Here is a 16,128-nt window from a genome sequence, read left to right on the forward strand (position 1 = left end):
GTGCGGAAAATACGGTACATGGTTTTTCCCAACGTTTCTGCTGGCCCCTTTCCCTGGATTTTTGCGGCCTTCCAGGTACACTCATAGAAAACTGTCCTGGGAAAAGGAAGGCCCCTCTTGTCGCAAGCATGATCGAAACTTGTCCAAGCCAAAGGATGACTGAAGTGACGTACTGTCCCACGAAATTAGATTTCTATGTTTTGCAGCTGGATCATACTGCACAGTCATATGTGTCATCTGACCCAGAGGACAGTGACATGATTCAGGACTTAATGGAGGACAAGAAGTACCCTGGAGAAGTCACAACCCCGAGCTTCAAGGTCAAGTTCCAACCCAAGGACAGCAAGAAGGAGTTGCTCTCGTAAGTAGCAAGACAGCAAGCTGGACTTTTTTTTACCCCAAGATCTACTTCTCAAGCATACGGGCTCTCCCGATTGACGAGTGGGGGGGGGGGGGCTGAGTTGTTTTTTTTTTTTTTTTTTTTTTTTTTAGAATGACCAAGTCACAAAGATCTACCCACTACAAAAAGGCAAAACACATTTATTTAAAGTATATTGAGGATTCTTTGTGTAAATGTATGTTTGTGTGCCTTGCATAACCAACCGCATGGGCCAATATTCTTCTTCTTCTTCTTCTTTTCCTTTCGGCTTTTCCCGTTAGGGGTCGCCACAGGGTGTGATCTTGACCCATGAGCCAATATTACACAACATAATTAACTAAACATTTTTTGTAACTATCTGAGCTCATGTTGACGATCACTAAACAGCACACGAACGAAAATACACACCTGTGTCACTTACGTCGGTGGATTCGTCCAACTGCAGTGAGAAACTCTCACAATCTGAGACGTGTGTGTGTGTGCGGCAATTGGGATTTTAGTTCGTTCTCTTTTCCCATTCTCAGCGTGCTTTTCGGCGGAAAGTCGGCGTCGTATTTTCCATAAACGGTTCGGAAATGCCGCGACACGTTTCACTACACTGGCAGATGAGGCAAACGTATTTCGAAAATGACATTACGAAAAAAATTGTCCGCCTCCCATTCCGTAGGAAAGTGATATGTTTTTTTTTTTCTTTGCGCCAGCATCCACACTCATGTTTGTCAAGATTTCTTAAGTGAGAGCTTAAAATGGGGGGGGGGGGGGGCACTCACTGACAGTGTGTATTCCTGTACTGTCGTTGTTTGCACATGCGTGGTGAGCTAAAGTTAAAAATAACATTTTCTCGGCACACCGTCGCGATCGACCCCCGGTTTAGGTGGTCTCCATATGAGGCTGCAGAGACAGTAGTCATATGACTTCAGGATCTGACACTGTGTGTTTGTGTTGTGTTTTTAAAGAGTCCCGTTTTTCTTGGTTTCTTTCCAGGTGCCCAACACCCGGTTGTGATGGCAGTGGCCACATTACAGGGAACTATGCATCTCATCGCAGGTATGAGTTAGTGGACTGTGCGCGCACACTTTGCAATGGGTGGGGCGCCTACAGCACCAGAGCACCGCTGATGCTCAATGTGGCACGAGTACTGCTAGTGCACAGGTGTCAAACACGGGGCCCGGGGCCCAGATCTGGCCCGCCGTGTGATTTTATGTGGCCCGCGAAGGCAAACCATATGTATCAACTTTCATGATTTTTGTTCAAATCTGTAGCAAAATTTCAAATTGCCATATCATAAATCGGGGCTCAGCAACCTTTTTGAGCCTGAGAGCTACTTCGTGACCACAGATCGTATGAAGGGCTAAGTGACCTGTTTGCGACAAATTTCAGACTCAGTTCATTACACCTACATAAAATATTTTCGTTTTAATTTATTGTAGTAAATGACATTACAGGTATTTTAACATTTTAATTCACGTAAGCAAGTCGAATTCAGAATTTAAAGCACAAATAATAGTAGCAATTTGTGGCCTATGGTATTTTTAGAACATACCTCGCGGGCGCCTTATCTGGTCCTCGCAGGCTACCATTCGCCCGCGGGCACCGGGTTGGTGACCCCTGTCATAAATGATAACGTGGCGCTATTACAAGCATTTTTGTGTTACCAAATAACAATAGTTGAAAAACCCATCAACTCTCGATTTCTGATTCCAAAACGAGCTCACAAATTTCATATGTAAATATGATGATGGGTGGCACGGTCGGGATCAGCTTGTAAAGAGTTGGTCTCACAATTCTGAGGTTCCGGGTTCAACCCCAGCCCCGCCTGTGTGGAGTTTGCATGTTCTCCCCGTGCCTGCGTGGGTTTCCTCCCACATTCCAAAAACATGCAACATTAATTGGACACTCTAAATTGCCCCTAGGTGTGATTGTGAGTTCGGCTGTTTGTCTCAATGTCCTCTGCGATTGGCTGGCGATCAGTTCAGGTCGTGCCCCGCGTCCTTCCCGTTGACAGCTGGGATAGGCTCCAGCACTCCCTGCGACCCTCGTGAGGATAAGCGGCGAAGAAAATGAATGAATGGATGGATGGATAGGATGAGGTGGTTCACGATTTTTATGGTTTCACAGTCGTAACGGCCCACTGAGGGGAACTTTAAGTAAAATGTGGCCCGAGACAAAAATGAGTTTGACGCCCCTGCACTAGTGGTATGTGAGGTCCCCCAAGTGGTGTGTGAAAGAATAACTAAAATTAAACAACAAATATAGCCTGTTTAGACTTTTTAAAAATCTGTTACAGTACATTTTTCTTGACTTGACACAAACGTTTTTATGCAACAAATACAGTACATTTTAAATGCTGATCAGCTGAAGTCAATTTTTAAGAACAACGCGTGTTAATCTTAAACTGTTAATTTTAATAGAAAAATGAAGTGTAATTTTGCTTCAACATCATGTTTGCGCAGTCCATTTTGAACAGGATTTTTTGGTTTCTTAAAGCACAGCGTTTGTGTTCAAACTGCATAATGTCAGCGTGACTTGCAGTAATGAATAGGAATGAATCCGCTGCCTTGCTTTTGATGAACACGGACCGACTGCATTTCTGCATTTTAATGTCGGTCGTAACGGTGCTACTTCAGGAGCCAAGTGTGAAAAGTTTGTGAACCACCAGGCTAGACGAAATATGAGGGAAACTACAGCGCTCTCTGCTAATAACAATTTTATATGTATTTTTTGGCTGCCCTTCATAGGGCCAGCAATCACGTCGTGGTCGCTGTCTAAAAGGACACCACATGCGTTACCTGTCAGGCCGTAGATTTTAATTGGTGCCCCTAAACTCGTGTGACAAAAACAACCGGGTTTTTTTATAAACATTAACGTTTTCACTCGGTCACTGTTCGGCGTTAAAGATGAAGATAAAAATCAAAAACGCGCAGGAGATTTTGCCGCTGTCCGCTCTGCTCGTGAATTGAAAGCACAAATTGGAATGTGGTTCGAGCCGTCACGCCGGAGGTGATAATGTCGTGTACCAAAAGAGGCAAAGAAATGCGTCAGTGATGTACTGCTTTTGCCGTCTGTCCCCCTTTTTCCTAAATGACCTTGGTATGGCTTGCAATCTCGATTCCCCTTCACTCACGTCTTTTTTTCCCCCCTCGCTACCTCCTCCTCTGTCTTCATCCTCTTCTTCTGCCTGTCCTTCACTCGCTCTCCTCCCCTCCCCCCCCCCCAACCCTCCCTTCAGTTTGTCTGGGTGTCCTCTTGCTGATAAGAGCCTCCGGTCCCTCATGGCGGCACACACCCCTGAACTCAAGTATGTCTGCGCTACACCTTCACTGTCTTCTCACAGCACTGCTCCTCGACAACAACGACACACAGCTTTGATTCCGCTCGACCTTTTTTGTCGTTTGCTGCTGCCTCTGTTCAATCTGGGCTTGGGCTATTCTTGCTTTGATTCCAATTGGTGTCGCTTTAGATGAGCAAAAGGACTGAAAGAAAACCCCCAAAAGTGGGGGATTCCATAGATGTGCAGTCCATACACTGGAAAACAGTTTTACAATCAAAGACTTTCTCTCAACATCATCATCATCATCATCATGATTTTCTGGCTAATGTCAAACATTGTCATATCCCCACTGTAGATGTCCCACCCCGGGATGTGACGGCTCAGGTCACATCACAGGAAACTACGCCTCTCATAGAAGGTAACACGCAAACAAACAAACAAACAACCAACCAACCAACCAAACAAAGGCACTCGCTGCAACCACTTGCACAAACATTATTCCGCACGCACACAGTCAGTCAGAGAGGCTCAGTGACAGTTCATGGCAGAATTAGACAGGGACTACACACACCAACACACACACACTCACATGCACACACGCATGACTGCAATTCTATGATTTCGTCCATGTTTGGCCTTTAAGTTGAATTGGTTTTGTGATTTGGATTGAAGAACCTCTGTAATAATATCCTTCCTTGCATATGTTCTCTCTCTTTCTCAAGAAATCACTTGACCAGCCCTTTCTCCACCTTTATGTTATCAACCTCCGTACTTTCTGTTTTCAGTCTCTCTGGGTGCCCGCGTGCCAAGAAAAGTGGAATTAAAACTCCTACCAAGGACAACCAGGAGGACTCGGAGCTTTTAAAGTTCGTAAAGAAAGCCTTAATGTCTGCTTTTAGCAAGGCTGAACGTAAAATGCAGTGAAGGGAGAGCGAGGAAAGTCGCTGTGAATCATACGCCGAGGTAGCGACCTGTCCACGCGTCAGGCCCCGACTCGCGGGGAAAGACATTGAGCTGCACATAGTGACTGTCAAAGTCGAGTAATGTAGAGCACATTGTCAATACATATGGAATCCATGAGCTCCAAAACCGTAATGTCAACATGACGACGAGTAGCTCATCTCTCCAGTAGTGTTATTGTTTGCATGATGTCATGGAAAAGTGTGAACCCGAGAAAGATTTCTTTGGGGGCGGGGGGCCTGAGGAGAGTGTTTGTGACTTGAATCTCTTCTTCGGGTAATCTTCTTTGATTCTCCTTCTCCAACCTTTGTCCTTTCTCACTCTTCTCCTTTCAACTCTCTCCCCACCTCTGTCCTACTTTCTCTCTCACCCTCTCTGGACGTCTTCCCTATTGCTCCAATTTGCTTCCAGCAGATGTCCGGTGCCGGGCTGCGACAGTCTGGGACACATCAGCGGGAAGTACGCCACGCATCGCAGCGCCTACGGGTGTCCGCTTGCGGCCCGCAGGCAGAAGGAGGGCCTACTGAACGGGACCCCCTTCAACTGGAAGGCCTTCAAGACCGAGGGGCCGACGTGTCCGACGCCGGGATGCGACGGCTCAGGGCACGCCAACGGCAGCTTCCTCACACACCGCAGGTGAGTTATAATCAAAAAGTCGATCCTCCTTATGAGACATTGCTATAATTCGTGCCAACAGAGCGCAGCTGGTTATAAGCCTCACCCAGTACATTTGTAAAGGAAAAACCATTTGGTACATGCATACGCCGCAGCTGTGTAAAAGCCGCGAGTGCCCACATTGAAACCCACATTGAAACACGAGATATTTACAAACAAAAACGGTACGCAGAGAGTTTAACGCTAGCGCCGCGCTAATGCTAGCGCTGTGCTAACGCTAGAGCTGTGCTAACAGGGCCGGTTAAAAAAAAAAACAAACTGGTAAAAATCACTGAGACACGGCAGTAACACACTAGCTTAGCGCTAACAGGGCCGGACCGGTAAAAGTCACCTCCTTGGCACATATATTCCACCGGACTCACTCTTACCTTTTCCGCTAGAGCGCTCCCTTGCGATCGTTAGAAAAAAAATGCACACATTAGCCGCATCACCGGATAAACCGCAGGGTTGAAAAAAGTCGGGGTTTATAGGCCGGAAATTATGGTACTTTGTTCATTACAACAGTTAAGCTATGTGATATGACATATAGTAGTATTAATATAGTAATAATAATAATATAGATATATAATAGTACATTAGAAAAAAATGCATAATTTAGCCGCATCACCGCATAAACTGCAGGGCTGGAAAAAGTTTTAGATTATAGGCCGGAAATTAAGGCATTTTGTTCATTACAACAGTTTTGGTATATGATATGACATATAGTAGTAATAATATGTTAATAATAATAATAATAATATAGATATATAACAGTACGTTAGAAAAAAATGCACAAATTAGCCGCATCACCGCATAAACGGCAGGGTTGAAAAAAGTCGGGGTTAATAGCCCGGAAATTATGGTACTTTGTTCATTACAACAGTTAAGCGATATATGACATATAGTAGTAATAATATATTAATAATAATAATAATAATAATATAGATATATAATAGTACGTTAGAAAAAATGCACAATTTAGCCGCATCACCGCATAAACCGAAGGGTTGAAAAAAAGTTGCGGAATGTAGGCTGGAAATTAAGGTACATTGTTCATTGCAACAGTTTAGGTATATGATATAACAGATAGTAGTAATAATATATTAATAATAATAATAATAATAATATAGATATATAATAGTACGTTAGAAAAAAATGCACAAATTAGCCGCATCACCGCATAAACTGCAGGGTTGAAAAAAGTCGCGGCTTATAGGCCGGAAATTACGGTACTTTGTTAATTACAACAGTTTAACTATATGTTATGACATATAGTCGTAATAATATAGTAATAATAATAATAATATAGATATATAATTGTACGTTAACAAAGCAAACATTCAGACTCAAGTAAGAACGAGTTGAGTTTCTGAGTGAATGTCGGAAGTGAAGGAGAATGTATTTTTTTTCATTATTATTGGAATGTCTTTTCCTCGGCTTTCTTTACACTGTCAAATCATTTTATAGCAGTGTGAGTGTGTAGTACACTGCAAGGAACGGTGTACGTACACGTTATGATGTGTGTAACTGTGTGTTTTGTGCAGCCTCTCAGGATGCCCCAGGGCGTTGTATGCCAAGAAAAAAAACAAGTTTCCCACTGAGGACTATTTGAGTACCAAGTTCAGAGCCAGTGATGGTAAGACATCTTGACAAACCCTCTCATCAAATGTGTGTGCTTGTGTGCGTGTCAAAATATTTTTAAGCAAACGCACCGCTGTAAGTAACTCCAAACTGACCCCATTTTTCTTTTCGTTTAGTTCTGGACAATGATGAGGACATCAAGCAGCTCAACAAAGAGATTAATGATCTCAACGAGTCCAACAACGAAATGGAGGCAGATGTAGTCAACCTGCAAACTCAGGTGTGTGTCTCAGTGGTTCAACTATCATCTCGGTCATAACATTCATAGGGCTGTGGCTACCATAAATGCGGGGAAGCATATTTTTGTATTGACATCTCGTTGTCAGCGTTGAACTGAGGGGAAGAACTTCCTTTATTCACTCCGTGGCTTTGTCTAAAAAAAGAGAAGCGCTTTGCCTCCATCGTGTGGCATCTGTAGGCCATTACAAGTCTTGAGCAGGTTTCAATTGAGTTGTATACGGATATTGTATTAAAATTTTCAAGTGACCGCCACACTCATCTACATTGTATTTAATTAGAGTTAAAAAAAAAAAAAAAAAGAGAGAGATTGAATATGACAGAGGCGGCACTGTGACACGTGGTTAGAGTGTTGGCCTCACAGTTCTGAGGACCGGGGTTCAATCCCAGCCCCGCCTGGAGTTTGCATATTCTCCTCGTGCCCGCGTGGGTTTTCTCCAGGCTCTCCGGTTTCCTCCCACATCCCCAAACTATGCATTAATTGCCCATTGGTGTGATTGTGAGTGCGACTGTTGTTTGCCTCTGTGTGCCTTGCGAGTGGCTGGCAACCAGTCCAGGGGGTACCCCGCCTCCTGCCCGATGAGAGCTCGGATAGGCTCTAGCACTCATGCGACCTTTGTGAGGATAAGCAGCTCAGAAAATGGATGGATGGATGGATGCGACAGAACCTCCAAGATAAACACAAGCCATTGTGGGACGCAAGGCATGTTTTTAAATAACGTTTCAACACTCCTAAATCTCATGTGTGAAAAGTTACAAGTTATAAGTTATAGTTATATGTTATAAGTTATATATAAGTTACTGTAATATTCCATCCATCCATTACCTTTGCCACTTATCCTCACGAGGGTCGCGGGGGGCGCTGAAGCCTATCCCAGCTGTCAACGGGCAGGAGGCGATGTACACTCTGAACTGGTCGCCAGCCAATTGCAGGGCACATAGAGACAATCACACCTAGGGGCAATTTAGAGTGTCCAGTTAATGTTTCATGTTTTGGGGATGTGGGAGGAAACCGGAGTGCCCGGAGGAAACCCATGCAGGCATGGGCACAGCATGCAAACTCCACACAGGCGGGTCCGGGATTGAACCCGGGACCTCCTAACTGTGAGGCCAACACTATCCAGCTGCGGCACCGTGCCATCACCACTGTAATATTATTAGTCTAAAATAACAAAAGCTGTTTGAGCAATATTTCACTGCATTTTGAGTGGAATCTGCTTTGTTCACATAACATCCAGTCTATAATCTTATGGTCATCCCTTAAACCTCCTTGTTCATTTTATTGATTCTTTTTCTTTTCTTTTTTTTGTTGTTGCGGGGGGAGTAATGTAACGACAACTCCAAAGTCCAAAGCTATTAATTAACTGAGCTGAACTGAGCTTCTGCGTTTCAGGTATATTTTTCTCATACATGTTTGCACAATTGCAAATTGTGTTTACCTTTGGGTTGTCCAATTTGAAGATACATACAGAGTGACCATAAAATGCACGATAACCTTTGGAGGTGAACCTAATTTGACCATCTGTAAATATTTGGGCGGCACGGTGGCTCTGCTGGTAAAGCGTTGGCCTCACAGTTCTGAGTTCCCAGGTTCAATCCCAGACCTGCCTGTGGAGTTTGCGTGTTCTCCACGTACCTGATTGGGTTTTCTTCGGGCACTCCGATTTCCTCCCACATCCCCAAAAAAAAACACCGGAAACAAAAACATGCAACATTAATTGGACACTCTAAATTGCCCCTAGGTGTGATTGTGAGTGTGACTGTTGTTTGTGTCCATGTGCCCTGCGATTGGCTGGCAACCAGACTGGAGGAGTCACAGAAAGGCATAGAAGTGGATATTCTTTGTGGAAAATTAACACCTGTTGTGAATTTAACAAGCAGTGCATTTTAAAAGAAAAGCATGTGCAAAAAACACCGAAGTGTCAAAAAGTGTTGGGTCCATTCAAAATTTTAGAGACAATCAAATTAAGTTCACATGCAAAGGTTAAAGGTCAAGTGTCATCCTATAAACATTCAAAAATAGATATTGTAATGAAAAATACATATAACATTGTTCACTTCAATGTCTACACGAAAAAATAAATATCAGGGGAGAGCGCGTCATCCGTCTGCAAAGTTGCCGAAGTCTCATTCGACATCCAAGTGGTAGCCACATTGGCTGTATTTACTGTCCGTGACATCACCCCGGACATTCGCCATTGAAAACACGCTGTGGCCCCAACTGTGGGAGAGGAACACGCCCCTTCTGACACGAAAGCTCCTTTTTAAGAAGAGAACATCTCACAATCAAGTTAAGCATCCGGGGCAATATTACCCTTTTGTTTCGAGCCATATTTAGATGATATGCGGATCACTTCTAACTCACAACAGACTCCCCCGACAGTATGACAGTATGTAGCGTACTCAGCCACGAGCAATCACAACGCCGCGGCCCAGGTGCGACGAGCCGATCACGGCTTTGGCCGGGGTGGCACCGAGGTCACTCACCGCGGCGCCGAGCTGGGGTGGCTCATCGCGGTACTGAGCCGGGCCGCCACACGGCGTTGTCGGCGACAATGATCGGTGGTGTTGTTCATCGATGGCGGCGGCTATGAATTACTGTGCCGGCAATGGCGCACTCAGCCACGAGACCGACAGACGCGGCGCCTCGGCCGGGGTGGCTCATTTTCGGTGCCGAGGTGGCTTATCACGGCGCCGAGCCAGGTCGCTTTACGGCGTTGTCGTCGCACGCGGCTGAGTGTCCCATTTCCGGCAGCGTTGTTCATAGCCACAGTCTTCCGCGAGCTGACGTGGCAGCCTTCGCCGACGAGCCCCACGCGGAAGCCGTGCCATGCACATATCGGGACATTTAGCACACCTGTCATAACATACCTGGATATTTTGTTACGTTATGAGGGACCGACTACGGGGTCTGCCCCAAACTATTATTTTTTTAGTAGCTGTATACCCACTTACCTGTCATTTGGAACCCACGAAGCTCTCATCCTTTGCACCCGTGCAATCCATTTTTCACGACGAACCGGGTTTCTCGGAAACTTATGAAGGGTAAATCCATCCTCCCGAGTGTTGGAGCAATATCCAGCAATGCAACAAGCCGGCATTTTGGCTAACACGAAGGAGCAACGAGCTAGCTTCCCGCAGCCAAAGCTAATAGAAACAAACGAGTCTGCTAGAGGGCGCTCCTGCCCCTTACCTCACTTCCTGCTTCCTCTCGATAAAAATCCCTTGAGAGGATTTTCATGGCGGGAGTTACAAAAAGCCATCGACGTCAAAATCATGTAGTGAAAAAACGGATGAGTCCATAACGGCTGCCGTTTTTTCATTAACCTTGACCTTTAAGAACAGTAGATTCTTGGTTCATCTTGAAATTTCACCCCAGAGCCAAATATGGTTCCTCTTGGTATTTATTTTAACAAGTCGGTCTCCAGCACCAGGTACTGCATTTATGGACTGTCCATGAGCAAACACCGTGCCGCGTCTGATATGATGGTGACGAGGGAGCATGACCCCTAACACGGGCAACTTGTTTGCGTTGCAGATCACTTCGATGGAAAAGAATTTGAAGAACATCGAGCACGAGAACAAGATGATCGAGGAGCAGAACGAGGCTCTGTTCATGGAGCTTTCCGGTCTGAGCCGGGCCCTGATCCGTAGCCTGGCTAACATACGTGTGCCACACATGGTGAGTTAGTCGATTCACACTGACACACACACACACACACACACACACACACACACACACGCACACACTGAGGCCTCTATTTTCAAATTCCAAATATTGGTGGATCCATATATTCATGCAAGCACAAGGCTCGCCACGCTTGTTTGACAATTTGCAGCATGGGAGTGTCTGTCCTTGTAGAGGCGGAATGAGAAATTTGGCGGCAGAAAATCAATCGAAACTTACACCTGCCAAGATCACGTCTCAGTTCTGGCGCTGAATAGACTGTTAGTCGAATGCGATTTGGATGAATTTGATTGGGTGGAGGCAAACGCTGAACTCCGTGGACATATTTAAGCTGCCAGCAGTTATCACCAAATGTTTCTGTATTTAATTCGGGTACCTGCTCATAGTGTCTGGGAAATGCTCCACTCAGGCACAGCAGCTCGCGCTCTTGCGCTCAATGTTTGTGTGACCATCTAATTTAAATCATCCGTCCATTTTCTCTACCGCTTATCCTCGCTAGTGTCGCGGGCGTGCTGGAGCCTTTCCCAGTTCTCAGACTAATATTAACACCGTACTATCAAAACTTTAAGTGCGATTTTGAGCCGGGTTCCACAGTGCCAGCTCTCTTGGCTTTAGTTGGAGATGGTGGAAGGCACTCGTCCATCACCTTTAAACGGAACAAGGGGCGCTGCTTTGATTGGCGGCGACTCAGGTTGGCAGGAAACACTTCCACAACGCTAAGGGGTGTCAAACTCATCTTTGCCGCGGGCCACATTGTACTTGCGGTTTCCCTCAAAGGCCCATTGGGGCTGTGAAACGATAAAAATCTTTATCCGCCTCATCATATTTACACATGAAATAGACGAACTAGTTTTGGAATCAGAAATCAGGGGTAATTGGTTTTTCCAACTATTGTTGTTTGCTAACCCCAAAATGATTGTAATAGCTCAACGTTATCATTTATGATATGACAATTTGAAATTTTGGTACAGATGTGAAAAAAAATCATGGAAGTTGATGCACATGATTTGCCTCTCCGCATTCAGTGAAGAAAATAAGTATTTGAACCCCATCTATATTGCAAATTCTCCCACTTAGAAATCATGGATGGGTCTGAAATGTTCATCTTAGGTGCATGGCCACTGTGAGAAAGATAATCTAAACATAAAAATCCAGAAATCACAATGTATGCTTTTTTAAATGATTTATTTGTGTGATACAGCTGCAAATAAGTATTTGAACACCTGTCTATCAGGTAGAATTCTGACCCTTAAAGACCTGTTAGTCCGCCTTTAAAAGTCCACCTCCACTACATGTATGATCCTGAATCAGATGCACCTGTGTGAGGTCCTTAGGTGCATAAAGACACATGTTGACACCATACAATCAGTAAGACTCAAACTTGTAACACGGCCAAGACCAAAGAGCTGTCCAAAGACACCAGAGAAAAAATTATACAACTCGACACGGCTGGAAAGGGCTACGAAGAAATTTCCAAGCAGCTTGGAGAAAAAAAGTCCACTGTTGGAGCAATCATTAGAAAAATGGAACTATGACGGTCAATCTCAATCGAAGTGGATCCCCATGCAAGATATCACCTCGTGGGGTCTCAATGATCCTTAGAAAGGTGAGGAATCAGCCCAGGACTACACGACAGGACTTGGTCAGTGACCTGAAAAGAGCTGGGACCACTATTCAAGGTGACCGTTGGTAATACATGAAGACGTCATGGTTTGAAATCATTCAAGGCACGAAAGGTTCCCCTGCTTAAACCAGCACACGTCAAGGCCCGTCTTAAGTTTGCCAATGACCATTTGGATGATACGGAGGAGTCATGGGAGGAAGTTTTGTGGTCAGATGAGACCAAAATGGAACTTTTTGGTCATAATTCCAGTAACCATGTTTGGAAGAAGATGAATGATGAGTTCCATCCCAAGAACACCATCCCTACTGTGAAGCATGTGGGAGGTAGCATCATGCTTTGGGGGTGTTTTTCTGCACATGTGACAGGACGACTGCACTGTATCAACGAGTGGATGACCGTGGCCATGTATTGTGAGATTTTGGGGAACAACCTCTTTCCCTCAGTCAGCCCATTGAAGATGGGTCGTGGCTGGGTCAATGACCCCAAGCACGCAGCCAGGAAAACCAAGGAGTGAATGAAGCGTATGAAGGTTTCTGGTGTTGCCTAGCCAGTCTCCAGACCCAAACCCATTAGAAAATCTTTGGAGGGAGCTGAAACTCTGTGTTTCTCAGATACAGCCCAGAAACTTGTCTGATCTAGAAAAGATCTGTGTGGAGGAGTGGGCCAAAATCCCTCCTGTAATATGTGCAAACCTGGTGAACAACTACAGGAAACGTTTGACCTCCATAATTGCAAACAAAGGCTACTGTACCAAATATTAACATTGGTTTTCTCAGGTGTTCAAACAGTTATTTGCAGCTGTATCACACAAATAGTGAAAAAATCTGAAATTTTTCTTTTTAGATGATCTCTCTCACAGTGGACATGCACCTACGATGAAAATTTCAGACCCCTCCAGGATTTCTAAGTGGGAGACTTTGCAATATAGCAGGGTGTTCAAATACTTATTTTCTTCAGTGTAAAATCATGCGGTAGGCCAGATCTGGCCTCTGGGCCTCGAGTTTGACACCTGTGACAATGCCGCTACCCGCCCACTCCGCTCACGTCTCCAAAATTACCAACACCGATGTAACTTGCCTCTGGCGCAGGGCACCGTTCAAGAAAATAGAGCCCATAGTGCTTGTGCCCAAACACGCTTTGGCGTATTCCAGTCCCATCCCGGCTATTAGTCCTGCTACTTGTTCTCAGTTGAGAGTAGTTGTCGTCTGCACCACAGCAGGAGCCCATCACGGAGCAGAACTTCGACAGCTACGTGAACACTCTGACCGACATGTACACCAACAAAGACTGCTTCCAGAGCCCCGAAAACAAGGCCCTACTGGAGAGCATCAACAAAGCTGTGAAGGGTATCAAAGTCTGAGAAAACACTCACACACACATACACACACAGACACACGCACACACATGTGGAAGAGCGAAGCTGTCCTAAAGACCATGACAGAGTCACAGGGATCTTGAAATATATCAAGTAATATAAATCAAAAACAAGAAAAAGGGAATTCAGGTTATATAAATAAACACAACCCAGGGAGCAATCTGTTGAGCAGAAAAGGACGCGGACCAAAATCCCCCACGATGCTGCTTCTGGGATCAGTGAAGATGCGGAGAAATAAAGGAATCCTTCAGGAAGAACGGCTGGACGAGAAGGCTACAATAAGCTAACGTGTCATGGGCGTTCGGTATGCTGTACGCTCACTCGGACATCTCGCGAGATGTGTTTGAGGACAATTTCACTGTTGCCCAGGTGATCCTTTTTATCAGTTTGTTATTTTGTTTGTTTTTGTTTCCTCCAAACGTGGCGGATGGCAGACTTGTAACGGAAGAGGAGTTGAACGTTAGTTCTGTAGCATTCACTGTGGCAAGTATGTGTGTGTTCACCAGCTCTTTTAACAGCCCAGCGACCACACACACACACACACACACACCCACGCAACCGAGCAATACGGAGCATGCACTGACTTCAGCGTGCGTTGGCTTTTTGTCACCACCACACCAAAGGACTCAGTGCGACGCTGATCCCGTTTTGTGAACGCGTTCCGAGTGGCGAGCTGATCCAGGGCCGGCAAAGGTTGCGTTCGATCTCCATGCGACATAAGCAGCAGCAGCAGCAGCACATACACACACTTTTGTTTCATGGTTTCCAAAACAGACACGCGCGTCGTCATCGTGTGCACGCATTGCAACTTGAGTTAAGTCATATCAATAGTATTTATATCAACATAGGAATTGCACTTAATTTCATTGAATAGTTTTGTGGTACGATAACTATTGTGATATATGGATTATTTAAATTTGTGAACTTTTAAATTGTAACTTATTGACACTTATGTTATTGAGGTTTATTTATTTGAAGCAATTTATTTATTGAATTTGTAACACAAAAAGAATGCATCTTTACTGATTAATATGGAAGCAATTTACAGATGTCTTGAGAATCTTTATAGATAAACGTCAAGGCATATTTTTTTTAAACTACTTTTTAAAACAAATGTTTTATAACAAGAAGACACCTTTTGCCCATTATTCTTTTTTTTTTTTTTTTTTTTTCATTTTAATTTTGTGCTTTCTGGTACCGGCGCGTTGCTAAACACACTACTGGAAAAAAAATGAGGAAATAATGTATTTATTATTTATTTAATATGAAAGAAATTGACTGATGGCTGTATATTTATTTTGTTATTTATGTGTGTGATGTGACTATGATGAGTCTGAGTAGTCTTAAAAGGTCCACTGCTAATATTTAAATAAAAGACAGAAAAATCAGCACAGGTATTGTTTGATGACTTAGGCCTAACTGCGTAGGTGTGCCTGGAGCTGATTCCCAAAAAAAAAAAAAAAAAAAGTTATTACTGTTGTGTTGCAATCTGCTCTCTGTGTTGTTTACGCCAGCTCATGTTTGCTTGCGTGACGGAAAACCAAGGAAACTCGTCAAAAAGAAGTGACCTCCCCAAGCCTTTTGTAGCAGCCACCATAACTCACCCCAAACCTCCTTAATGTACTCAAGATGCTTACATAATGCATTCAGTAGCTTTTTTTTTTTTTTTTTTAATAATTTGTTATTCCAGTCCAATGATGCATCCGTGCACTTGCGACGTTAAGGTTGGCTTTCGAACACACGCACACGCATACACAAAGCAAACTGTAAGATGGCCTCCGTTTGACAAAAATACACACCCTTGTAGCCTTACTGTAGATCTTTAATTTTTTTTTGATGCACAAAGTGCCACTAAAATTTTATTTCCAGATTCTTGGCATTTCTGCAAAGCTCCGGTGCCTGGTCCCGAGAGGGCCGCGGCATCGAGAGAGAGCGCTGATTGTTTCAGATGCCTTTATTTGTCTGCCGAGACGGCCATAAGTACGCTCTATATTCATTCTGTATAAATAGATTTTAAAAATGCTATATATATATGAATATAAACATACATATATTTTTCCAGTGTAATTGTGGACTGGCGCTTCGACTCCTTTTCAAAGCATCGCTCGCTGCGTCCGAGGGACGCGAGGGCTGTTAGCAGTCGGAGGCAAGTTACACAAAGACCCGTTCAACTGTGGCTTTAAACACAACGTGCGCTCGAGTTGAAGGCAATTGGGCAAAGTTATTCGTCACATTATCCTAGAAAAGTGGTCCCCGCTCCCCCGCTTGATTTCAGTTGTCTGTCAATAATCCAGAGATG

The 16,128-nt window shown here is 44.3% G+C and overlaps 1 protein-coding gene across 7 annotated transcripts in view; it reads left to right on the plus strand.

The window, feature by feature from the left end:
* Nucleotides 1–15,427, plus strand: part of LOC133512410 (myelin transcription factor 1-like) — a 141,466-nt gene extending 126,039 nt beyond the window's left edge. For 5 of the 7 annotated variants that reach the window (XM_061842019.1, XM_061842035.1, XM_061842057.1 and 2 more), the window contains 9 exons: nucleotides 207–361; nucleotides 1,364–1,426; nucleotides 4,006–4,068; nucleotides 4,436–4,516; nucleotides 5,025–5,246; nucleotides 6,809–6,900; nucleotides 7,022–7,125; nucleotides 10,681–10,824; nucleotides 13,671–15,427. In XM_061842019.1, the coding sequence (XP_061698003.1) occupies nucleotides 207–361; nucleotides 1,364–1,426; nucleotides 4,006–4,068; nucleotides 4,436–4,516; nucleotides 5,025–5,246; nucleotides 6,809–6,900; nucleotides 7,022–7,125; nucleotides 10,681–10,824; nucleotides 13,671–13,814 (1,068 nt within the window). In that variant the 3' untranslated portion in view covers nucleotides 13,815–15,427. The remainder of the gene's footprint in view (nucleotides 1–206; nucleotides 362–1,363; nucleotides 1,427–4,005; nucleotides 4,069–4,435; nucleotides 4,517–5,024; nucleotides 5,247–6,808; nucleotides 6,901–7,021; nucleotides 7,126–10,680; nucleotides 10,825–13,670) is intronic. The other 2 variants (XM_061842027.1, XM_061842065.1) reach the window with 2 other exon arrangements.
* The last annotated feature ends 701 nt before the right edge of the window (nucleotides 15,428–16,128 follow it).

This window comes from Syngnathoides biaculeatus, chromosome 2 (assembly GCF_019802595.1).
Source record: "Syngnathoides biaculeatus isolate LvHL_M chromosome 2, ASM1980259v1, whole genome shotgun sequence".
NCBI classification, from domain to species: domain Eukaryota; kingdom Metazoa; phylum Chordata; class Actinopteri; order Syngnathiformes; family Syngnathidae; genus Syngnathoides; species Syngnathoides biaculeatus.